Genomic DNA, 26,301 nt, shown 5'->3' on the forward strand with positions numbered 1-26,301 from the left:
GACTGATGTCAACAAGCGTTACACAACATTGAATTTGGTTTTGCCTTTTGGATGGAAGCTGGTTTTGTGTTTTGGATTTGGTTCTATTTTTATATTTCACTTTTAGAACACCCTCTGAAAGTAAGTTTAATTTGTCAAAAACTATATGAGCAATATTTTAATGTTACCAATTCTTCCAGGTTTAGGGGAGCTGTTTAAGGCTTTGTTGTACATTGGCCAGTACTCTGTTGCCCAAGGCAGGGGCACAACCAGAATTTTCCTAAGGAAGGGGTCCAGGGAGAGGACCCCTCTCTAGTAGGGCACCTGTCCCCGGGACAAAAAAGATGGTGGGGCACAGGGCACCTGGCAGGCTTGGCTCAGCTTTGCAGATGGCTCAGAGAGGGCAGATCCAGACTCAGTTCCCCATCTATAAAGTGGAGATAATAATACTGCCTTTCTCCCTGTCTGTGTCTGTCTTGTCTATTTAGGTTGTAAACTGTTTGTGGCAGACACTGTCTCTTGCTATGTATATGTGCAGGACTAGCAGAATGGGGGCCTGATCTTTGGTGAGACCTTTAGGCTTGACTGTAATATTAATAATTCTTAAATAGATTAACCAATCATCATCAAGAATAATCACATTAATTAGTTTTATGAAAATCGAAACTATTGTAGCTTTACCTCGAATCTTTGCTGTTTGCCATGCAAACAAACTAAAGGTACATCTTGCATGTAAAAAACTGCCATTTTGTTATAAAAAAACTGTTTTTGGTTTTTGCTGCAGAAATTGGGGAAATTTCACATCAGGGGCATATGCATAAAATTCCAATTTATGCCAGAAAGAAATGAATGGCGGAGGCAAATGTTGGCCCAAAACTGAATTAGTGGATTCTAACTTTTGTATATCTAATCTATCTGAGGTGTCTCTAATAAGTCTGGCTTTTTGGTACCAAGTTTAAGCACTATAAAAGTGGATAATTTGACCGTTTTATCTTTCTCCACATAAAGCTACTACTATGACTCCAATTCAAAGTCTAATACTGAACCACTGGGCAAGCAGGAAAACAATGAATTACAGGCTGGGTTTTTTAATGTTGTTTTCTTTTAAACTAAAGGGGCCAAATTCATTTCTGATGTAACTTCACTGAAGTAAATCAAGTTACCTTGGGGCCAAAGGTGGTCCAAAGTTTTTAACAGGCTGCCAAGGATACCCCATATTGGACCAGATTATGCTGTGTAACACTCATGCAACTTTAATGCAATTGTGTACTTGTCATTAAGAACAGAATTTGGCCATTATCTTATGAGAGGCCTTATCACCAGGAGAATTATCTTGCAAATGCTTATTCATATTTGTAGTCTTTAATCACCATTGGGCATTACTGGGATACTCATGTGAATAAAGGTTTGCAGGATTTGACACTCAAATATTTAAACCCCGTCTCAGAAGCAAAAACTGACGAGTTGAAAGGCAACAATAAGGAATTATGCAGCTAGATGATTTGTGAGTTCTCCTGCAAATATTGTCTGTACCCAGATGGGTCTCGTCATGTGAGTGGTTATAGAAGCTAGCAGTCCATTATAGCTATAATTATATAATGAGTAGCAATGAACCAGCAGCTTTTCTGCTCAAGTTAATTGTTTTACGGTAAGTATGAGTGAGGGTGGGCAAACCTGTGTGTTGTGCTGGCAAAGTTATGATTTGTGTGTGAGGGGGTGGGGCTGTGTTGTACTGGTTGGGGGATTTTTTTGTTTTTTGCAGGAGATAAATGATGGGTCTGTTCTGTGTGAGGACTGTGTTGGGGTTATCATGTGAGCTGGTTGTGTTGTGTAGGCGGTTGTGTTGATTTGTGTCTAGGGATGGGCTGTGCTGGAAGATTTGTATTGATTTACTCCAGTGGCAGTTAGGCCAAATAATCCACCATCAGTACAGTCTCCTTATACAACCGATGAAACCGATGCATGCAAATTAGCCACAGAGTAAGGATGCTGCTTAGCTGATTTACCTGTGATATCACAATGGTTTAGGACTTTTGGCATGGCATAGATAGATAAGTGCTTTACTGTAGCTGTACACCATCCCGGGTGTAATTTGTAAAGTCAGAAAGGCTGAGAATTTAGAAATTGCACAGTAACAGACCATGGAATTTAGTGATGGTTCAATCTGATGATATTCTGAACTAAAAGAGCTCTCAACCATTCTTGTAGCTGTTTCCCTCACTTTTTACACTGACTCAACAGACATTATAGACTTCAGAGGGACACACACTGAGTGATGTTCCTGGAATCTTATCATATAGAATATATTCAAAACATGTGACTGGGCAACAAAACAGCACATGAAATTCAATGTTGATAAATGTGAAGTAATGCACATTAGAAAATATAATCCCAACTATGCATATAAAATGATGTGGTCTAAATTAGCTGTTACTGTTCAATAAAAAGATCTTGGGGGGTCAGAAAATATCTGCTCAATGTGCAGTAGCAGTCATAAAAGCTCACAGAATGTTAGGAACCATTAAGAAAGGGATAGATAAGACAGAAAATATCATAATGCTACTATATAAATCCGTGGTATGCCCACAACCTGAATACTACATGCAGTTCTAGTCACCCCATCTCAAAAAAGATATATTAGAATTGGAAAAAGTACAGAGAAGGGCAACAATGAGTAGGACTATGGCACAGTTCCCATTTGAGGAGAGATTAAAAAGACTGTTCATTTTAGAAAAGAGATGACTAAAGGGGGATATGATAAGAAGTCTATAAATCATGAATGGTGTGGAGAAAGCGACTAAGGAAGTGTTATTTACACCTTCACATAACACAAGAACCAGGGGTCACAAGAGGTGCTGGAACTAGGGGTGCTGCTGCACCCCCTGGCTTGAAGTGGTTTCCATCATATACAGGGTTTACAGTTTGGTTCAAAGGCTCTCAGCACCCCCACTATCAAAATTGTTCTAGCACCTAGGGTGACCAGATAGCAAGTGTGAAAAATTGGGACAGGGGTTGGTGGGTAATAAGAGCCCATATTAAAAAAAGCCCCAAATATCGCAACTGTCCCTATAAAATCGGGACACTTGGTCACCCTGCTAGCACCCCTGGAGGGGTGTGTGTCACCCAATGAAATTAATAGACAGCAGGTTTAAAACAAACATAAGGAAGTACTTTTTCACACAACACACAGTCAACTGGTGGAACTCATTGCCAGGGAAGTTGTGAAGGCCAAAAATATAACTGGGTTCAAAACAGACTTGGATAAATTCATGGAGGATAGGTCCATCAATGGCTATTAGCCAAGATGGCCAGGGACGCAACCCTATGCTCTGGGTATCCCTAAACTTCTGACTGTCAGAAGCTAGGACTGGATGATAGGAAGGATCACCTGATTAAGTGCCCTTGTCTGCTCATTCCCTCTGAAGTATCTGGCACAAGCCACTGTTGGTCCACCAAATACTAGGCTAGATGGACCATTGGTGTGACCCAGCGTGGCCGTTCTTCTGTTCTTATAGATCATTTTCATTGAAGATGGTTTTAGCTCATGAATGCAATCCTGTATAATGTGATGTGCTTTTGCCTTAATTTGGTAGGAAATTGATTGTTGCATTGTATTGTAAGCAATGACAAGATGTATGTATGTACATTTACTTAATTTTGGTAACATTTAAATATTACTGTAGGAAGTTTAGATTAATTCGGAGTATTTCTCTGCAGATACTTTAATAGTATTAATATAGTAGTATTTTATAAGGAATTATTTATTCACAATTTAACTGAGAGGTTGCATTTGAGAGGATTACCAGAGGAGGTGGCATGAGCTGTTATTCCATTTATGACAGTCTGGGACATGCCTACATTTGTACAGAAATCCCTCTCTCTGGGACTGATCGGCAGTGGGGACAGAGCGCGCTGTTGCAGATGACTGAATGCTGTTAGCAAGAAATTACGCAAACTAACACACTGGCAGGCGCCTGGCCCGCTGGCACTGCAAGGCTGCCCCAGAGCTGGGGATGCCCAAGCCGCCCCCCAGCCTGGCGCTCCTGAGGACCGTAGGCGAGCCGGGCGTGGGAGCACGAGGGCGGGAAGGAAGCCGAGCGTAGCGACTGCGGTGGGGTCAGGGATCAGGAAAGGGGCGGAGCCACGGCCGGCAGGGGGCGTGGGCACTAGGAAGGCTGAGGCAGAGGGACCAGGAGTTGCGCATGCGAAGGGGGCGTGGCGAGGAGGGAAGGGGCTGTGCTCGGGAAGCGGGGAGAGGGCGGGGCTAGTCGCGGGGCGGGGCGCAGTTGGGGCAGAGGGTGGGGATAAAGGGAGAAGTCAGGGGGAGGGGCGGGGCCTTTCTCCCGGAGGGGGCGGGGCTCCCGGCCGGACTCCAATGGTTGGATTAAAGTCCCGGCAGCCGCGGCTCTCTTTCCGTTTGTGGTCTCGTGACTTCCGGTGGGGTTTTAGCCGGGGGGGGGTCAGTGGTGCGCGGGGCTCGAGGGGGAGGGGACAGCGCGGGGCGGGCGGGACGAGGGGCCTGAGGCGGCGGCGGCGAGATGGAGAAGCTGCGCCGGGTGCTGAGCGGGCACGAGGACGAGGAGCAGGGGCTGACCACGCAGGTACCTCCCCGGGGTTCTCCCCCGTGCTCGCCGGGTGCCTGAGCGCTGCCCCGGGGCGATAATCGGTGTCTCCGATGGAGCAGCGACACCTGTTGGTATCCGTGTCGCTTGTTTCGATGAGGTTGGTAGTTCGGAATCAGCCGCCTCCCGGCGCCGTCTCTGGTGAGCGGCCTGTGGAACTCACCGCCACAGGACAGCGCCTGGAAGCCGGGCGGGCTGGCTCAGGGGTCACCCGCCCCTGTGACACGGGAGCTGCTCTGCCCAGCAGACAGGGCCCACCCCGGCCAATATCCCATGGTTCAGAACCCGAGCAAGAAACCCCACTGGGGAACGTGCTTCAGTCACTCAGTTTGATTAGTTTGTATCCTGAAGCGTGAGGGTTTAGAGTCCTCTAAGGTGTAACGTTATTTTATGCATGTCTCTTATTTTTCCTCTTTCTAGTTTTCTTTGTAAACTAGTCTCATTTTTTTAATTCTCTTTGTACAACAATCTCCCCTTCAATAATTTTCACCATCGATCTGAATCCCTTTTGTTTTTGCTAGTTCTCTACTGGGTGTGTTATCTGAGCGATATCACGTTATTTGAGTTGAAGGCATACCACAAATTTATATTTTTGTCATTCTAACTTAAGTATTTTGTGTGCTGTTTATTTTGTTGATTGTCCCAGCATACTGAGCAGAGGTTTTCATGGTACTGGTCACAATGATGCCCCGGTTTCTTTCCTGTTAATCTAGTAGTCAGCTAATTTAGAACTCAGCAATGTGTATGAGTAGTTGAAATTATTCCTTTCAATGTGCATTACATTGCATTAGACAGCACTGAATTTCATCTGTTTTATTCTCTTGCCCATTCACCTATCTTTGTTAGATTGCTCGGAAATTTCTCACATAGGATTTAAAAAAAAATTAATATCCCTTATGATTCAGTGTTTAAACCAAGCAGAGATTACGGGGCGCTAGTCAGAAATTTACCCTAGGAAGAGGTTCTTCTGTAAATTGTCCACTATAGGGTTGTGCCTTCCTGGGAAGCATTTGGTATTTGCCACTGTCTGAGGTGGAATAGTGGACTGCATGAACCATTGGTCTGAAATGGTGGGGGTTTTTTGTTTTGTTTTTTGTTTTTGTTTTTTAACTTAAATTCCTGGGGGGGAGGGGAGTATATACACCTGAGACCGTAAGTACAAGAGACTTCATCTGCCATCCTGTGGCAACTTTTATGTGGGTTGGAAATATTGTATAGATACTCACATAATTCTGCCCTACTGGACAATGTAGCATTCATTATAGGGGGGTGATCATAAGATGAGTGTCTGAGCATTTAATTAATTATGTCATAATTGTTGATGTATCTCTCCACAGAGTCAATTCGGGAGCTAGAAATGCATCACTCCTAAATATCTGACACTAAACTACAGTATAAGTGACTTGACTGTATTTTATTAGTGTAGTTTATAATATTACTTTCTTACATTTGTAATAAAGCTTTAAACCAACCTTGCAAAATTCTATTTGTCCAGTTTCCTGGGATAAATAACATTTCTTTATGGGAGATTTAAATGTAGTTTTCTTGTTAATATGGTAGAAGTAGGTGAGGGCTTGGCTACACTGGGACTTTACAGCACTGCAACTTTCTCGCTCAGGGGTGTGAAAAAACATCCCCTGACCGCAGCAAGTTTCAGTGCTGTAAAGCACCAGTATAGACCGTGCACTAGAGCTGGGAGCTACGCCCCTTGTGGAGGTGGGGTTTTATTAGAGCATGCTCTCCCAGCGCTGTGCCCCACTACACAAGCCATGGTAAAGTGCTGCCAGTGTAGACTAGCCCTCAGTCCCCTAGTGCCACCCCTTCCCCACACCTGCATCTGGCTGGTACAGCCATCAGCCACTATATAGTGGAATAGTCCTATCTGAAAAGATGCTGTTTGTGTCTACACTTTGAAATTGCATTCCTGGCAACTATATCAAGACAGGAGCATTGATGTTTTGGCCATGGATGGTTATATGGTGTGCATACTTGGAGTATTGTACCCTGTAGTGTATGTGCATTTGAATGTGTTGTCATACCAAATCTTTGGACTTGTTTGCAGTGGCCTTTTTCTTAATTTATGTTGTTACACTACCACTGTTCAGCATTAGCATAGATAGGTTGCAGACACTTTATCACCCTGTTTTTCTAGGCCTGTTTGAGCAGGTTAGGTGAGGTGGTGTAAACAGTGGTGATCTGTTACCACCACCAGTGAAGCTGCACCAATGTGGCCTCCTTTGAGAACTTGGATTCTTTTAAACAGGCCCACAAGAGAACTATTGCTAGTGTAGATACCGTTCACTTTTTGCTTCAGAAAGCATGCATTTGCAAAGCTATTCTCATCTTGGTATTATGCTGTCATGTTGTGGTTATGGTTGGCCCAAAACTCGAGCTCTGCAACAAAACTTGTATACTTTGTCCATGCTACACTTAAACCAGCTGAAGCTAAATTCTGTTCAGACATACCTTTGGTGACTCCTGTATCAGGTATTGAATAGCTTTTAAAATTGTAGTATGGATTCACATGATGTTAACAAACCATAAGTTGTTGCATCCCTTCATAGTGTAGAAAGGGCCTTAGCCTGATAGGCATATTCAGAAAGCCTTCCTTTAAAAACAATAAAATAAGATTGTGTTTTTTCTAGGCTATACTCAGTTGGTGTAGTAGATTCAAATCTATTCTCATGTTCTAGGCTATGCCTTCTCAGAACATTGGCGGTCAATGTGGAAGTAAAAATCTAACCAGTAAAGTAAAAACACCAAAACATTTAGATCTTTGGGTTCCATTTACCAAAGTGTTAAAAATCACAACAGTTGATATTGACTGTTCTTAAAAGTTTTCCCTCTTTTATATCCCACTACAAAAAAGGCATTAAATGATAGCATGCCTAATACTGTTTGAAATATAGGGATATGGGAGAAAAATAAGAGACCTGCATTAATGTAATTGAAATGTGTTGTACTAGGTAAGCTTTTTGAGGTAGCATATGACTGACAAATATTTAGCTGAAAACTGGTTTCTCTTAAGGATAGCTGGTAGTTAAGCAATAGATATCATATGTCTTGTTAATTTTATGTGTGTCTCATCTGTCCTGTTAACTTTCAATTTGGCAAGTAGGGCTATTTTCAATTGAATAATAAATCTGATGTTTTACAGTAACTGTCTGCAAAAACTAAGCAGAAGAAATTGAGAGAATTCTCTTTATCAAACAAAAGATCATCCCAGGCTTTCTAAACACTCAAAATACTAAATTACACTTTCCTGCTGCAATATTCTGGCAGTAACAGGGATGCATTTATTTAGTACTAACTGCATGATTTTCAAAATAAAATGAAGAATGTGTAGAAAAATGTATTGCAAGTTATTGGTGCATTTAGGATAGCACTATATCAGCACACCATTCAGAATACTTGTGTCAGTTTTACTTTCATTTTGACACAAACTAGTGTGGGGGAAGGGTAGGGAAGAGAGAATAAATTGAAATAGTTCTTTGTTTGTCTTTACCAAGAGAGGAAACTGAATATACAGGGAGGCTCTTAAATGCACTCAGGGAATTTTTTTAAAAGTTTGTTCATATGATCTTTAAGCAATAGTTTATGGTTTACCCAGGTTGATGATCAAGCTAACATTAACTCCCAGGAACAAAAACTCCATCCGTTTCCAGTACCCTTTTCCTTATTGAATGTAGTATTTGCCTTCCTTTATTCTGCATTTTAATGTTTTTTTTAATAGTGAAAAGTAAATGAGACTTCTAAAAAAGTTTCAATCCTACTCTAATACAGTGTTAAAAGCACAGGTGAAAAAACTTATTGAAGAAAGGTTAACATGCTTCTTTATAAGCCTTACAACAGTGTTACCTGTGACTGTAACAGTGATGTAAAAGGGCCATTTTAAGAGTGAGAAAGGAATAAAAAATGCTCTGTGTGGGCTACATGGCTGAGTTAATGTTGCAGCAGAGACCTTGCACTTTGAATTTCATGACTCTCTAAAGTGTAAATTTCATTTTAAAGTTGCATTCAATCTTTAAGGTAGAGAAGTTTGGGGGCTACTGGATTCTGGCCCCTTTTCTAACAGAGTGTTTACTGTGTCTTCTAAAACAGCTGGAATGCCTTTCTTCGAGTTTCCAAAATTAAATCAATCACCTGTGTGCTGAAACTTACTTTTTGGGCTAAAGCTTCCCAGACATATCTGCAAACTGTCAGCTTTACCGAAAACATGATTTAGTGAATGGAAATAGTGAAATAATGACAGATGATTCTACCGAATCTTATGAAAACTCCTTTTAAAGCTAGATCTTGCAGAGTGCTGATCACTTTCTGGGAGCTGAGGTTGCTCAATGTCTTGCAGGAATCGGGACTTTTGTGTACATATTGTTATCTTTGCTATTCAGAAAATATTTAGTTATTGTAGCTAACTACCAGTTTCTTCCTTCAAATGCTCTTTACAGAGCCACCATAAAATGTATATACCCATTCAGATATCTCCTGTAGTTCCTTTACTCTGTTTTACTAACCTCTGCTCATTGTTAATTTTGGAACTTGTTTGAAATGCATCTAATTCAGACTTAAATTTACTTAGCCCTTTTGAGAGGTGGGGTGAAAAATAGGTAGAAGGATCATTGCCACAAAAATGTCTGGAGATGTGATTCAGGGCACTGAGAGGACACACCCTTTACAAAAATAACTTAAAAATTTTCATTACATTTACAATAGCTTGATCTTGTCCTAATGTGTTTGTTTAATGCAGAAACTAGCCTGGTTATTCTTGTTTTAATTTACATAGTGACTTCTGTAATAACATTATCTTGTTTTGGTTGTTATTAACAAGGATGTTAGCAGAGCTCTAGGAATAAATAGTTCAGCTGCTTCTGCTGACCCAGTAGAGGGGTATGCAACATTATTGGTTCTACACAATTAAACAAATCCCCAAACAATACCTATTTTCATATGAACCTCTTAAATTGTAACTATCCATTTAGAACTGGAAGAATTTTCTCAAATATAAACTCATATTTTGAAGATTGAAACATTGAGAATCACTTCCTAGTCCTTTTTTAAAAAGTCCCTCCATTGCTGAGAATCTCTGCCCTAAAAGATTAGACCAGTTTTGTCAAGGCAATAGATAAATTGGTAGCCTCTAAACTTTTATTTATTTTTTCATTAAAGACTTCAGTAAAATTAAGTTGAAACTTCCTCTTAAACTAAACTTACACTTCCTGAAGAAAATGGGAACTATATAGTTAAAACTAAGGTGACAAAAGAAGTCATGAAACGAATCCCATCTTTAAAAAATTGAGTTATGGGAACAATGTAACTAATTTTAAATAAGTAATTTTATTGCTAAGTATAAACCATTTAATCTTATGTATTTCACACTAGATCTCACTGTCACAAACAGATGTATTGTATTAAATAAATTTTTGCTTTTTGTACTGGAATTCAACAGGTCAGGTTTAAATAACTGCCAAACAACTTGCTTTGCTGAATAGTCCCTACTCCAAAGGGGGAAAATATTCCTTTTTGAACCAATCTGCTCACTTCCTGGCTGACTCAGCTTAGTAAGGGTGGATGTGGTATTTTAACTTTCCCAGCATCTCCCAATATACATACCATCTGGGATATTTATTACTGACATACATATGTGTTTATTAAAGTTAGTTTGTTCTAATGAACTTCTCAGATCAGGATGTGGCTTCCTGGCAAAAGGTAAGCTGATGATCCCTAGCCTGTAATATTAATCATGTTGCCTTAATGTTTTGATAACCTGAAGCTGTAAAAAGTACATTACCTAGTGGGGATTGGGATGTTCCCAGAGGCCCCTTTATTTGGGCAGTTCTTGATCAGAGCAATGTTGTGTGCTAAATGTAACATGTAATGGTAGGGACAGCATGTTCCATCAAAGGCTTAACTAAATTATCATTAAGTGATAGTTTAAGTGGAAGGCTTTTTAAGGTATCTACGTAATGCTGAAGTGGGAAAGGAACTGTTAGGGCTCCTGCACAATAACATTTTGTGGGGATTACAAATCGGAGAATAATAGTACTTCTGTGTGGTTCTGGTCACCACAGTCTAGGAAGGCTTTTATTAAGGATGTTAAATGCTAAATGGCATTTAAATATTAAGGCTCTTCAGAAACATTATTCCCTCTTTTGGAGCCATATGCTTTTATTTTTTCCTTCCCTTTTCATTCTTCAGTGTTACTTATGGCTGTGAACAGTGTAGTTGTAGCCCTGTTGGTCCCAGGATGTTCGGGAGACAAGGTAGGTAAGGTAATAGCTTTTATTGGACCAACTTCTGTTGGTGAGAGAGACAGTCTTTTGACAAAGCTTGTCTATCTGCCCAACAAAAGTTGGTCCAAGAAAAGCTGTTACCTCCCCCACCTTGTCTCTCTTATGGCCGTGAAAGCAGTTTAATTAAAAGCCCCTATATTTTTACTGAGTTTGTGAAAAATATTATTTTTGGGGCTGGCATTTTTCATGCTTGCTCTGAACACTTACATTATTTTTTTTAAAGCTTTGAAGGAATCTGTTTAACACTAGCCCATATACCAACTAATCAGCTGTTTATACAAATGCAAAGAAAATATTTGTAGGGTTAATCTAAAAAGTCTTTCTTTTTTAAAACTTCAAATCCGGGACTGAATTCTGATTGACAGTTGAAGTCTTTCATACATTGGAAGAAATCACTTTTAGAAATAAGGAAGTTATAGAAGTGGCTGAAAGCAGCATGCTGCACCCATAGATGGTATGGGCAGGGCCGGCACAACCCATTAGGCGACCTAGGCGGTTGCCTAGGGCACTACAATTTGGGGGGCAGCGACTGCGGCGGTATTTCGGCGGTGGGACCTTCCGCTGCCTCTATGTGGGGTGGCATTTCGGGGCGGGATCTTCCGCTGCCTAGGACGGCAGAAAAGCTGGCGGTGCTCCTGGGTATGGGGCTGACTGCTAGATGTTTAACGCAGCCCTGGAGCATAGTGGTGTAGAGAGAAATGTGCTAGTGTAGGGTACCATGCACTCAACATGCTTTGAGGAGAATGTATATGCATGAATCCTAAATATCAAGCCCTAAATCTCTAGAGGCTTTCCACATAAAAGAATAAATAGAGTTCTAAGATCTCAATTACTAATTACTTAATTTGAGATGTTGAATTAAGTTTTAATTTAACAAGTCTCAGCTGTAGTATTCTTCCTACGCTTCCGAACATTCTTGTTAGTGATAGCCTTGTCAAAGTGCGAAATGCACAGCTTTGTATAAATTGCGATGATTTAGTCAAAAGGTATAATTTACTGAAAGATATTTGGAAGCAGCAAGACAAGGCAAATGGAATCAGACAGTTCAGCTTAGTAATGTAGGAACTGATGTACCAGTTCAGTGACCCATTAAATCATAGACTCCTAGGACTGGAAGGGACCTCGAGAGGTCATCTAGTCCATTCCCCTGCACTCATGGGAGGATTAAGTAATATCTAGCCCATCCCTGACAGGTGTTTGTCTAACCTGCTCTTAAAAAATCTCCAATGATGGAGATTCCCCAACCTCTCTAGGCAACTTATTCCAGTGCTTAACTACCCTGACAGTTGAGAAGTTTTTCCTAATGTCCAACATAAACCTCCCTTGCTACAAGCCCATTGCTTCTTGTCCTATCCTCAGAGGTTAAGAAAAATAACTTTTCTCCCTCTTCCTTGTAACAACCTTTTACGTACTTGAGGACTGTTATGTCCCCCCTCAGTCTTCTCTTTTCCAGACTAAACAAACCCAGTTTTTTCAATCTTCCCTCATGGTTGTTTTCTAGACCTTTAATTTTTGTCGCTCTTCTCTGGGTTCTTCCCAATTTGTCCACATCCTTCCTGAAATGTGGTGCCCAGAACTGGACACAGTACTCCAATTGAGGCCTAATCAGCACGGAGTAGAGCTGAAGAATTACTTCTCGTGTCTTGCTTACATCACTCCTGCTTAATACATCCCAGAAGGATGTTAGCTCTCTTTTTTTTTTTTTTTTTTTTTTCTCCAACAGCGTTACACTGTTGACTCATTTATTTTGTGGTCCACTATGACCCCCAGATTCCTTTCCGCAGTACTCCTTCCTATGCAGTCATTTCCCATTTTGTATGTGTGCAACTGATTGATTGTTCCTTCCTAAATGGAATACTTTGCATTTGTCCCTATTGAATTTCATCCTATTTACTTCAGACCATTTCTCCAGTTTGTCCAGATCACTTTGAATTTTAATCCTATCCTCTAAGGCACTTGTAACCCCTCCCAGCTTGGTATTGTCTGCAAACTTTGTAAGTGTACTCTCTATGCCATTATCAAAATCATTGATGAAGATATTGAACAGAACTGGACCCAGAACTGATTCCTGTGGGACCCCACTCATGTTCTTCCAGCATGACTCTGAACCACTGATAACTACTCTCTGGGAATGGTTTTCCAACCAGTTTTGCACTCACCTGATAGTAGCTCCATCTAGGTTGCGTTTCCCTAGTTTGTTTATGAGAAGGGCTTGCAAGACAGTATCAAAAGCTTTACTAAAGTCAAGGTATACCAAGTCTACTGCTTTTCCCCCCCATCCACAAGGTTTGTTACCCTGTCAAAGAAATCTAGTATCCTGTTTTGGACAGTGACTAATACAAACAGCTTCAGAAGAAAGTGCAAGAAATCCTGTAGTAGACAATTTTGGAATACGTTGCCCATAAGAGAATCTTTCCAAAACTCTTCTCAATGAATGACTCACTTATGGAAGAACCATAAGTAAACAATTTGGAAAGTGAAATAGATCTTTTTATGATCAGAAAGGCAACACTGCAGATCAGCATTCACTTGATCTGTTGGGGGCCCATAGCAAGCTTTGCTGCCGTTCAGCAGTGACATCATAAGGTGTTTTCTTTCAGTGGCAGACCCTACATTAGACTGCTAGAAAACAATTAATTATGTTTCAGAAAGCCTGTCCTCCTGATTTCAGTTTTTCACTTTTCATGCCCTTCTGATGTCTGGGTGGACAGTTCATCTCCTTGACATGTCAGTATCTGGGAGTCTCTTGTTTCAGTGTGCTTTCCTGTCATTGGGGTGAATTAAACTTTAATTACACAAAGTAGGGAGATGGTGATGGTGATTTGCTTGTTCCTTTTTCATCATGGCATTTTGGGTCCCTGGGAAGCGAAGTGGTAAAGGGCAGTACAGCTGAAGATGTTTAGGAGGATGTATGCTGTACAAACTCCCTTCCTTCCTATGCTACAGTTCTGATAATCTTTTTCCAGACATGGAATATGCACTGCTGTCTTTACCTGGGCCTCTACTAAGCAAAGGCTACTAATAATGCAAATATTGTAGTGTGTGGCATGATGCTATAATCAGGAGTCCAGGATGAAATAATCAATCTTGCTTTTGTGTTAAACCACAATCATTATAGTCTTTAATTGTACCATAATAGTGTCTTATTTTGAGGTTTCTATGTCTGTCATATCCACCTGTTTGACATGAAGGACAAATTAGATTGTAAATATTTTGACTGGGACTGCTCCTCTTTTGTGTTCAGTACTTAGCATGATGAAGATCCTAAGGCCAGCAAGTGGGGAGCCTAACCTCTGCACAACTTCTGAGCTGTGCTGCTGGAGAAGGTGTGAAGTTCTGTTCACAACACCCAGAACTGTAAGCCACTGTGTTAGCCCCCTGCCTCAGCAAATGGGAGCTTTGCTGCTGCTAAGTTGTGTCAGGGAGTTGACCCAAAACCTGTCTGCCATGCCAGCAAGCTCTTCAAGAGTCTGCCAAACTAACCCTTGGTAACAATGAAACCCAGTGAACGCCAGTTACTGAGTTCCCCAGAGATGTCTCTGCAGTATCCAGTCCCTCTCACTGAGACACACACACTCAGAAATTAAGTTTGCTGCCTCCAGTGAGACAGTATACACACCAGTGTGTTAAGTTAGTTGAAGGCACACTTCACTTTAATACACAGCACTGAGATGGTTTAGTTAAAAATCAAGAATGTTTGTTTATTAACAAAGAGCAGAGGTCTAAGTGGTATTAAGTGAGAGAAAAAGAAACGTGATTACAAACAAAACAAATCATGCTTTCTAGTGACTAAAATTTAATTTTAGGCAGTTAGAATCTTTGCCTATGCAGTTTTCTTACTCATATCCGGTTATTAGCATCTTTAGCCCTCCAGGCTCAGGGATCTAACTTTCATGGGCTCAAAGTGTGCTGTCCCCGAAGTGATGAATAACTAAAATTTCTTTTTGCTGTCTGTCTCTCAAGAGCCAGGAAGGATTCCTGACACACAGACTCTGTCCACTAGGGTACTCCCTGAGTTGCTGCTAGCTAGCCTGATTGCTTGGTTTACCTTTTATGTAAATATACTTTCGTTGTCCTCTGCCTGTAATCAAGCCAGTAGGACAGGGTAATCCACTTTCCTTTGTCTAGGGAAGGTTGGTTTATGTTTGGGAGGTAGTGCATATTTTAAGACCATATTTCCAGTACACATGTATGTATGGGTTTTGCACAAGTTCTATATCATAGTGATTTTCTGGATCAATGTGTCACCAGTTTTTACATAGGATACTTTACATGACATCTTGTAGATACATATTATGACAACAGTGTTTTGGGGGTAGTGGGTGTCGGGCCTGACATGAGTTGCAATATGGTGGGCCCTCTGCCAGTTGGCATTGAGGGCCTCCCAGGGACACAGAAGATGACTGCCATGTTCAGTTCCTAAGCCTACTAGAGCTGCTTGTCTCCTGTTTGCTAGAGAAGTCTGCAGTTTGCACACTTAGTAACTTGCCAGAAAGGTAAATTATGCAGCCATTTGCCCAGCTGCATTATTCACTAGTCTCCATTGAGAAGATTTAAATAGTACTCTGTTAAGCGTGTATAAAGTGGTAGTCTTGAGGAATCTTGTGTGGATATGCTAGGTGGGAAAGGAGAATAAAGGAAAAAACTAATAAGAAATCTGGATTGCATGCTGTTGCAAACATTCAAGTAATTTGGTCCAGATTTATTTCATGCAGGGTGGGAGGTATAAAAAGTGCCAGTAAATCAAACTCTTTTCTGACTTTTGACTCCTATTATTCTGCTCTGATCTGAATGTGGCTGCATATGCTTGGTCGCTTTGGTCTTTGCCCAAGCAGCCCTCTGTATGCTGCTACTTATTGTTAGGCAAAAAGATTCTTTTCCCCAAGAATCAGGCAAGCACAGACAATACTGAAGGGGATTTATTCACGGTACCAGGAAGATTGACCAGCAACTTCAAAAATATGGTGCCATAGTGGCCAGTTATATACATTCTCTTATCAATTCATTTGCATTTATTTGTACATCCAGAGACCGACATTGCTACAAGTCAAGAGAGAACCCTGAACAAAGATAAAAATAAAAACCGTACGTGTATATATAGAGGCCTCCTATTGCTTCAAGCATCTATGGTTACCTTGTGGGGGAAAGAGGCGGGGTGGGAGGGGGTAGGGATGAATGCTTACAGATATCCGGTGGGCTGTGAAGGGAGGGTTTGTTCTGTTCTAAGAACTGAGTTATTGGGCAGGTATTGACCATATAAGCTTATCAATTGTTTACAGTTGTCTCTGTCCTTGCTACTGAAGCATTCCTGCTTGTTCTGCAGTTTTTGTCTTAGCTGTTAGCTAAATTTTAATTCTTGCCTGACATTGTCAACCCTAAATATCCCAAAATCATGAGTCAAGTCCTTAAAAATCATTAAATTGTCTTAAATCATGAGGCTTTATATTGGGAGTGGTGGAGAAGGGCATTATTTGCCTTCTGGTTTCCAAGCCTTTAGGGTACCTTGTTCATGTTTTCAGGCTATTCTCTGCAACCAGGAGGGCTAAGAACTTACTTTGATTTAAAAATTAGTACTGAGATTCTCATATAATCAGTTGCTCCAAGGAGATTAGGCTTAAAAGAACCACCAAATACTGAGACCTGAAATAAAATTGCGAGAGTTGACAACACTATGCCTGATAGGCTTGAAGAAACAACTGCCCTCTTCCACCGCTTCCTTGTGGCAGACTGAAAATGGTGGCTTTCCAAAAGAAGCTGTCTGGTATCTTTAATGTGGTGATAGCACTTGCCATACCAGCACTTAATTTCTGAGTTGCAATGGAAAGGATTTAACATGTTTATGTGCACTTGTGGTTATTTGCATGAATTAATGTACCTGAACATGTGATTCAAATATGTATTTTCAGCTATTTGAATGAATGTGCTGAAAATGCTTCCCATTTGATTCTTTGTTCAGGAATATAATCACTACATATTCTTCCATTTTTTTGAGACATATAGTTACTCTTTTATCTACTTCCTTTATGCCTACATAAGGATAAAGAGTTTGATCTAACAAGGTAAGCAATATATTCTGTCATTTGGAAAGGTGAATCTTAATTGTTGAAAACAGAAGAGAACTCTGTATTGTACTTCATCACTGCATTGAATCTGTAAGCAAATGTAAAACATTAAGTACCTGTTTTATTAATCTGTTTTATTTTTAAATTACATATTTTGACATTTTAATTAAATTAAATAGACTTGGTATCTTTTGTTTTTCAAATTCAGTGTCTTTGAAAAGTCTGAGTGGTGTATCTTTTTTTTTTTTTTTTTTTTTTTTTTTTTTAATGGTCTCCTTTTTAACTGCAGTAGTATATAGGTAAATCCACCTCATGTTAAATCATTTGAAATCCTAGCTGTGATCAAATGATGGTTTTCTTCAGTGACTTTATTCTTTGGTAAGCATTACATACACTACAAATGTGGTTTAAATCTATCTCAATAACAGTTTTTTTAATGGCTTGAGCACTTTCTATAATTGTTTCATTAATATAGTCTTTTTTGCCAAAAAGATTTTTAATTAGTGTTAGAATTTAGTTTAGCTTTTTGCCTAAAAAAATTTCAAGCATTCACACTAACCTGACTATGCAAAAATTAACAGGTAGGTTTTTAAAATACATTCTTAAAGAAAATAAGCTTAATCAATAGTGGCATGAGGAGAAACAATATTCTGTCTCCCCCGTCCTTGGATCTAAATCTGTGTAAAGTAAACACATTGTATTTTAAGGTAATAAAGATTCAAAAAGATGTGCAACTAAATTTGCAGATTTACAATCTGCTGAACATTGTTCTTGAAGAATCTAGCCAGGAAATGGGTCATCCACATACAGAATGTGAAATCAGTCAAGTCAAATCACTATAAAGTATTATCATAATGATGTTTGTTTGAAAGTATGTAGAAAACTGAAAGCGAGGACATAAAATGAGGCAAAGTTTGAAGGTATGATTTAGGATATGCTAAATCAACTCCTTTATAGTCATCTTGGATAAATTGTAGCTAGGATTTAGTCTGTAGACTATTTGACCATGGTGCAGTTGAGTATAAATCTAAACTCACTGACTTTGCCCAAGGCAAATTATCCTATATTGTGCTTCTTGGTTGCCAAACTTGAAGCACTAATGGAAATGGGGATTACTGCTTGCAATGTGGCACTCCCTGATTATTCAATGTGTGAACTCTCCAACCATAACGAACAAAATCAAGAAGAGCCAGACTTGCTATTCTGCAACATGTGGTGCTTTGAAGTCATTCTTCCTGTCACTAGAGTGAATTTGAGGTTCATCCCTAACTGGTCTCTTGATACATTTTATTTGCAAAGTCTGTAACCAAGACCACTCAAATTACATATTGCATACAGTAATGTGTTAAAAACACTTCCCTTGTTTTAAAGGGATGTTTATAGGAAGATATGCAATTGAGTAAGAAATCTGGTATACAGGAAACACCTGAAGTTACACAGGTTAATTTCATTTGTTTTAATTTTGGGAGTGGTTTCTCAGCAAACAAACTGGACTGTGTCAAATTTTGTTATACCTCTTCACTTACTTAAATATCTTCTCAATTTTCTGTTTGGCACACATTCCATTTTGCTATTCTGTTTCTGTAGCAGCAAAATGTGACTGCTTTGTTTGTTTTTGACAAAGCTACCATTTTTGTTATCAAAGGGATGTACAAAGCTGTATGTTTAGAATGTTCACTAGCAAACTTGTATATGATCATTCCTTCTTTCTCTTCCATATAGCATAAAGGAGCAAATTAGTTGACAGCTGCTAAACACATGTTGCTCACTAGAGTGAACTTGTGCAGAAAATGGTCTCACTAGTTTGGCATGACATGATTTAGTTGTAACTGTCTGGTGATGGGTAGGTCTGCTTATCTGTGGGGGCAACATTTTATTATGGAATGCCATGGTATGCATATAATTTTAAGGTGGACTAAAATAACCTGTCTAATCAAATTGCTAATGCCATCTTTAAATTGGAACATATTAAACGTGAGATTTCTTAGGCAAGCAAGGTAAAATGTAAATACTTGTTGCAGGTTGAATAATCAAGACGATTGTACTTAAAGCTCATTAAATGCAAAAGAAGTATTTGAGTTTTAGGTACTGTCCAAAACATATTGTTCTAATTTTCATCTTTCTTTTCCCCCCCAAGGTCCTTGATGCCTCAACGCTTAGTTTCGGTACTCGAGTGAAATGGTTTGCCATATGTTTTGCAACTGGTATTTTCTGTTCTATTCTTGTAAGTGAATTTTTGTTCTGACTTTTTATGAAGATGCTATGGTAGAATCTTGCTAATCTTCATTCTCTGGGCCTGATCCTGTGGGGTGCTGGGCACCCTCTCCCTATTGTTACAATTGGAATAAAGGGCGATCAATACCTTGCTGGATCTGATGCTTCATAATCCACACTACTGGCAGTCTTCCCCTAGTGACAGTAAATGGTCTAGTGACATATCTTATTAAAAGGATTAAGTATTGACACAATGTCCTAGTACATTATGTAGTATTTTAAATTAAAACAAACATACAGTAACCAAAAAGGTTGAGCAAAACTTTTTTTTTGTCCACTTGCTAATTCACAAAGTTCAGTAACTTGCAATTGATCTCCCAGTTGTTGGTGTAATTAATAATATTTTGCTGGATAATATGTATTGTTGAAATGACTGAAAATAGCTTATACCACTAAATTTGAAATAAGCTGTATTCCGTGACCTGGGGAGGACAGGTAGTGGTAGGAGGAGGTAATGGGAGGGGATGCTTTGAAGCAAAAACCTGTGATATACCTCACAATTTCTTGTTCATCAAGGATAACATTTTCAGAAGAAACAATGAGGAGTTCTTGTGGCACCTTATAAATTAACAAATTTGGGCATAACCTTTGTGGGCTAAAACCCACTTCATCAGATGCATGGAGTGAAAAATACAGTAAGCGGGGTGGGTGTGTGTGTGTATGTATGTATTAAAAAACAAACAAACACGGCACATGAAAAGATGGGAGTTGCCTTACCAAGTGGGGGGTCAGTGCTAACGAGGCCAATTCAGTTAAGGTGGAAGTGGCCTATTATCAACAAAAGGAACAGGAGTACTTGTGGCACCGTAGAGACTAACAAATTTATTTGAGCATAAGCTTTCATGGGCTACATCTGAAGAAGTGGGCTGTAGCCCACGAAAGCTTATGCTCTAATAAATTTGTTAGTCTCTACGGTGCCACAAGTACTCCTGTTCTATTTGCAGATACAGACTAACATGGCTGCTACTCTGAAACCTATTATCAACAGTTGACAAGAAGGGGTGAATATCAGAGAGAAAATTACTTTTGTAGTGCTAACGAGGCCAATGCAATCAAGGTGGAAGTCACCCCTTCCCAACAGTTCATAAGAAGGTGTGAGTATCAGCAGAGGAAAAATTACGTTTTTGTAGTGACCCATCCACTCCCAATCTTTATTCAGGCCTAATTTGATGGTGTCCAGTTTGCAAATTAATTCCAGTTCTGCAGCTTCTCATTGGAGTCTGTTTTTGAAGTTTTCGTTGTTGAAGAATTGCCACTTTTAATTACCACATTCCACACAAAGATGGACTACAAGCCATCAGGTACAGTATCCCTGATAATGTCACAGCAAATCTGGTAACTGAACTTCGTGACTTTGTCCTCATCCACAACTATTTCAGATTTGGGGACAATGTATACCTTCAAAGGGTGTGATGTGCAGGAGGGGGCTCAGGGCAGGGGGTTGGGGTGCAGAGAGGGGGTGCAGGGTGCGGCAGGGGGCTCTGGGCAGGCGGTTGGGGTGCAGGAGAGATTCAGGGTGTGGGCTCTGGAGTGGCAGCAGCACGCAGGAGGGCTAAGGCCAGCTCCCTGCCTGCCTGCCCTGGCCCCCCACCGCTCCTGGAGGTGGATGGCACCATCTCCCTGCAGCCTCTGGGGGAAGATGGGGCAGAGGGCTCCGCGCGCTGCCCTCGCCTGCTCCCCCATGGGTACCTCCCCCGAAGCTCCCATTGGCTGCAGTTCCCCATTCCCGGCCAATGGGAGCTGTGGGGGGCAGTACTCCCTGCCCCCCTTTTCCCCCAGGGATGTGGTGCCAGGTGTTTCCAGGAGCGGCGTGGGGCCCACAGCACCACCGGGGTGGCGGGCCCACAGCACCACCGGGGTGGCAGTCCCACAGGCCGGATCCAAAGCCCTGATGGGCTGGATGCGGCCTGTAATTTGCCCACCCCTGCTCTAAGGTGCCACAAGGATTCTTCATTGTTTTTGCTGATAGAGACTAATATGTCTACCACTCTGAAATTCTTTTCAGAAGAGATTGCTAGTTCTGCTTGCCTAACTTGAGACACCTTTGTCTCGACTTTCAGTGGTGCGGAGCATCTGACTCCTGTTGACTTCACGTAGCATTGTTGCTCAGCATTTCTGAAATTAAGTCAAAGATGTCTCAAGTTGGGCACCCAAAATCAGTGGTCATTTTTGAAAAATCAGCTGCATGTGTTGCAGAGACCTCCAAACTGTACCAAACAGCCACATTTAGAACTGTAATTTTTGTGAGTATTTACACCTTTATTTAAACCACCCATTAATGTGTAAATCTCTCCATCCATTATGTGTAGGGTAGTAAAGTTCTTGTGAGTGTTGGTGTATAGTTGTGACATCACCCAAAAAGCACAACTAATCAGTTGAAATGTAGCTTGGAACAACTGTTTGCAAAGCGGTATGGTTTAAGTTACTACTTTTTGATGGAGCGTAGATCCAGTATTGATATAACATGACTTCCAACCACAAAGGATAGAAACGCTTTACAGACAAAGGACTTATTTAAATGTCTTCTATACAGTGAAAATCAAGTAAATAAGTCTCATTCTCTCTATCAGAGTCTTAATAAAGTATGAAACACACAGCTAACTTAGCAGAAGTGACATTCTTTCATATTAAGAAATGAAGCAGGCATAGTTTATTCCCCTCTACAGCATGTGACAATGGGAATAAAACCTTCCTTGTCAGATGCTTTAGACTGGCCATGTGATATCTTTCTCCCAAGAGTGAATGCCTATACCGTGGGCTCTATTTTATTGGCCATAACGTAAAATGATAATTTATTTATCTCCTATTTAATTTGACCCTTTTTCACATTTAAGCACATGGGTGAACAGCTTTCACTGTCACTTTAAAATATATATTTTCTGTGGTATTAAGTGGAGACATATCATCTCTGTCCCATTGATTGACATCTATTCCTGGGAAAATGCAAGTGATGCTGGCTTATGAGTTCTTGCGCTGTTTCTATATGATTTTGAATGATGCAGGGCAACCTGTGGTCTTTAGGAAGTGGAAATAGCTGTGAGCTGAAATATTTCAAAAACTTCTATCTGGGAAATAACACTTAGAACAGTTGGCTGAACGTAACCACTAATTCTCCAGGTCCCTGTGACTGGGCTGTTTTGGGGAGGGGTAGTGGAGGGGCATCTCCTATTTCAAGCCAAACCTTGTGGGGAAGGCATCTTGTAGAGTACTTGAAGCAGATGCGATGCAAGACTAAGTAGTAGTGACGTCATTTACTTTTTTAAATGTTACTTGCTAGTAGTAATAGCTCTTGCCCTGTCTTTCATGGAAGGCAAGCAAGAATGGGACACTGAGAGAACTAGTAGAGGAATGCAAAGGGAGCCAAATATTCAGAGAGGTGGCAATATGTTACTGTAGTGATCAGTACTGCTATCAGTCTTGCATTGGGTCTGACAGTGTACAAAATAATCATTCAATCTGAGAATTATCTGGTACGCTGACACTAGGCTCAAATTCACTTGGACTACTGCTAAAAAGTAGGGCTGTCGAGCAATTAAAAAAAATAATAGTGATTGTTCGCATGATTAAAAAAATTAATCATGCAATTGATTGCAGTTTAATCACACTGTTAATACTAGAATACCATTTAAATATTTTGGGGGGGTTCTAAATTTTCAAATATAGGGTCAGGGCTGGGGGCTCTGGGAGTCAGCCTGGCACAGGGCTTCAGGTTGGCATGGGCTGCTTCAGCCCCAGGTGCCTTGGAAGCCATGGGCTAGTGTTTCAGCCCCCTACTACTGATGTCTCCTGCCCCACCCTCAGGTATGCAAACAATACATTACTTTTTTAAAACACGTTAATTTTGCTTTCAGTTAGTCTCAGGCATTAACTGTGATTAATTGACAGCCCTAATAAAAATTTTGAGATTCCATTGGGTGGTTTTGCCTCTACAGGTCTGAAGCTGGTTGTACAAAGCAATTTGATGTGCTTTGAAGGTTCGTGTAGGTAGGGTGACCAGACAGCAAATGTGAAAAATCGGGACAGTGGTTAGGGGGGTAATAGGAGCCTAAGTAAGAGAGACCCCAAAATCAGGACTGTCCCTGTAAAATTGGGACATCTGGTCACCCTACATGTAGGTTTCCCACAATTCCATTGTCCCCTTTCCTCTGTTCTGTATTTCCATCCCCAACTGCTATTAGCAGATTTCTCCAAGAGCCTTAGGGCGGGATCGATCTAAGATACGCAACTTCAGCTACGCAAATAGCGTAGCTGAAGTCGAAGTATCTTAGATCGAATTACCTGGGGTCCACACGGCGCGGGATCGACGGCCGCGGCTCCCCTGTCAACTGCGCTACTGCCGCTTGCTCTGGTGCAGTTCCGGAGTCAACGGTGAGCGCGTTTGGGGGATTGATATATCGCGTCTTAACGAGACGCGATAAATCGATCCCAGATAAATCGATTGCTACCCGCCAATACGGCGGGTAGTGAAGACGTACCCAGAGATTGGACACTAGATGGGCAGGGCTCTGAGTTACTACAGAGAATTCTTTCCCAGGTGTCTGGCTGGTGGATCTACTTGATTACTGTATTTGGGGTAAGGAGGGAATTTTCTCCCATGTCAGACAGGCAGACCCTGCAAGTTTTTCACCTTTCTCTGCAGTGTGGGGCACAGGTCACTTGCTGGTTTGAGTTAGTGTAAATGGTGTACACTCTGTAACTTAGTCTTTAACTCAAGGTTTGAGGACTTCAGTAACTCAGCCAGAGGTTATGGGCCTACTGCAGGAGTGGCTGGGTGAGGTTCTGTGGCCTGCAATGTACTAGAGGTCAGATGAGATTACCATGACGGTGCCTTCTGGCCTTAAAGTCTGTGAGGCTGTTGGGGAAGATAGTGAATGAAGTAGGTGGACTGCAGTGTCTCTCTCTCTCTCTCTATATATATATATGGATGATGCCTAGCTTTACATTGCTCTTTTTGCAGGTCTGATTGATGCAGGCAAATGACTTATGCAGGGTCTAACCTTCATTAGGGTTTGGCTAAGAGCTAGCTGGCTGAGGTTTAACCCAGATAAGAGTGAGATGAACCTGGAGAAAGCATCTGGAATAATTGGCAGAGACTGTTTGTCATAGTCACATCCTGGTAGTCTTATAGTAATTTCTGGCCACTTCTGGATGATCAAGTAGCAGAGGCCATGTGTGCTTTTTTTTTTTTTTTTTTTTTAATCTGGGCGTGGCACAGTTTTATCTGAACCTAGCCACAGTCATCCACTCCTCTCTCATTTAGAGAGCGGCACTTGGGTCTTCATTGTAAGATGACTCAAACTGTATTTGATGCAAAATGTTACTTTGCTTGCTTAAATGGTACTTTTTACATGGAACACTATGCTTGTGCTCTGGTCTACGTTGTCCTCCTTTTGGTTTGTGTGATTTAAGGTGTTGGTTTTGTCTGAAGGCGCTAAGTGGGTTGGCTTCTGGTTACCTTTACAATCTGCCTCTTTTCCATGTTAGTCATGGCAGTTCTGATCAGCAGAGGGGTTTGAATGATCAACCCCCTGGTTTAAACCTGGAGGCTGATAGTGGAGGTGCTTGATTCAAACTTCTCCTTCCCTGTCCCTGCACATGCTTGGTCTGCCAGCCGAGGTTTGACGTCTCAGACTTCTTTTTAGAACTGTTATGATTGGCGTGTGAGAAGTGATGGAGGACTTTGTTTTATAGTGGGGTTGGAGGGATTGTGGATATTAGTTCAGTATAACTTCATGGATATCTTCTTTTCACATAATGTACAGGAGCTTCTAACTTGGACTTATGGATTTTAAAGAAACAAAGTCAGTCTGCTGTACAGTAACCTAAAAAGACAACATCTATACAATTACTACTAGAAGAACCAGTGAAATAGGCCTCTTGTACAAATGTTGGCTCTAGTAATATTGATAGGATTTATTTTCACACCTCTGCAATAACATTAGGGAGACTCCATTAAATCATTACATCTCACTTGCCAGTAGAGGGAGGTATTAATCTGATGGATGGTTAGTGCAGTCTCTGAAAACAGTGTATGACCAGTGTAGGTCATGGTGACTTTTTTGTGACTTTACATTTTATTTTCAGACACATTAAACTGGATGGACTAGCAATTGAAAGTACGAAAATATTTTTTTCTTGTGCAGGGGACAGCATTTCTGTGGCTTCCCTCGGGGCTGAAACTTTTTGCAGTGTTCTACACCTTAGGAAATATTGCTGCATTAGCCAGGTATGCATTATTTTCCTAGTTATTAGTAATAAGTTCTACCATTTTGGAATCTGAATTTCTAACTGCAAATTTGTGTGTAACATTAATATTCAAATGTGAAGAACAATGCTTTATAATTTCAGGTCATATGTATCTTGCACTTTACATTTTCATGTTACTAATACACTAGTTACAATGGGAATATACCAGTTACTTATTTCCCTCCCTCTTCTACACAATTATATTATGTTTTTTATGATCACTTCATAAATACATCCTGATTTCTATTTACTTTGGCTGGCAGGTTGTAGACTATAGGTTTTAGACTTCTGTATGTTTCTAAATCCATCTGCCATCTCCTCACATCCCAATTTCACTAATCACTAATGTAGGCATCTCAATATGGGCATCCTATGATAGGAACCATCTTGCTTTCAACCAGAGCTCCTTTAATTTTTTTTTTTTTTTAATGGAAAACCAGTCTGGGAGACCCTAAAATTAATCCCTGAAAATTCTTGGCTTAGAATAAGACCAAGCATGGTCTTTTAAAAATTGTTTAACTTTAAAATTTAAAACTCTGCTGTATCTTTATCTATTCCCACCACTCCTTCTTGCAGGCAGATGCCTTGCCATGCTGCTGAGACTGTGGCTTTTGAGGCTGTGCTCTCAGGAAAAACAATAGCAAACTTAACTTTCTGTTGCTGCTGCTGCTAAACTACAAAAGAGGCCTTGTAAGATTGTGCTGATTTCATTCTCCTATATATTTCACCAGAGTGAAGTGCCACACTCTATGAATATGAAGTATGAGTCCATAAAGTTCTTTCTCAGTCCTGGTCTTCCCTCCCCACTTTCACTAGAGTGTTTTGTGT

The 26,301-nt window shown here is 40.6% G+C and overlaps 1 protein-coding gene across 1 annotated transcript in view; it reads left to right on the plus strand.

Moving 5' to 3' along the window:
• The first annotated feature begins 4,473 nt into the window (after positions 1-4,473).
• Positions 4,474-26,301, plus strand: part of SFT2D1 (SFT2 domain containing 1) — a 36,792-nt gene continuing 14,964 nt past the window's right edge. Inside the window, exons 1-3 of the mRNA XM_054023719.1 lie at positions 4,474-4,580; positions 19,091-19,177; positions 25,371-25,453. Coding sequence (XP_053879694.1) covers positions 4,518-4,580; positions 19,091-19,177; positions 25,371-25,453 — 233 coding nt within the window. The 5' untranslated portion in view covers positions 4,474-4,517. The remainder of the gene's footprint in view (positions 4,581-19,090; positions 19,178-25,370; positions 25,454-26,301) is intronic.

The sequence above is a fragment of the Malaclemys terrapin genome, chromosome 3 (genome assembly GCF_027887155.1).
Source record: "Malaclemys terrapin pileata isolate rMalTer1 chromosome 3, rMalTer1.hap1, whole genome shotgun sequence".
NCBI lineage: Eukaryota > Metazoa > Chordata > Testudines > Emydidae > Malaclemys > Malaclemys terrapin.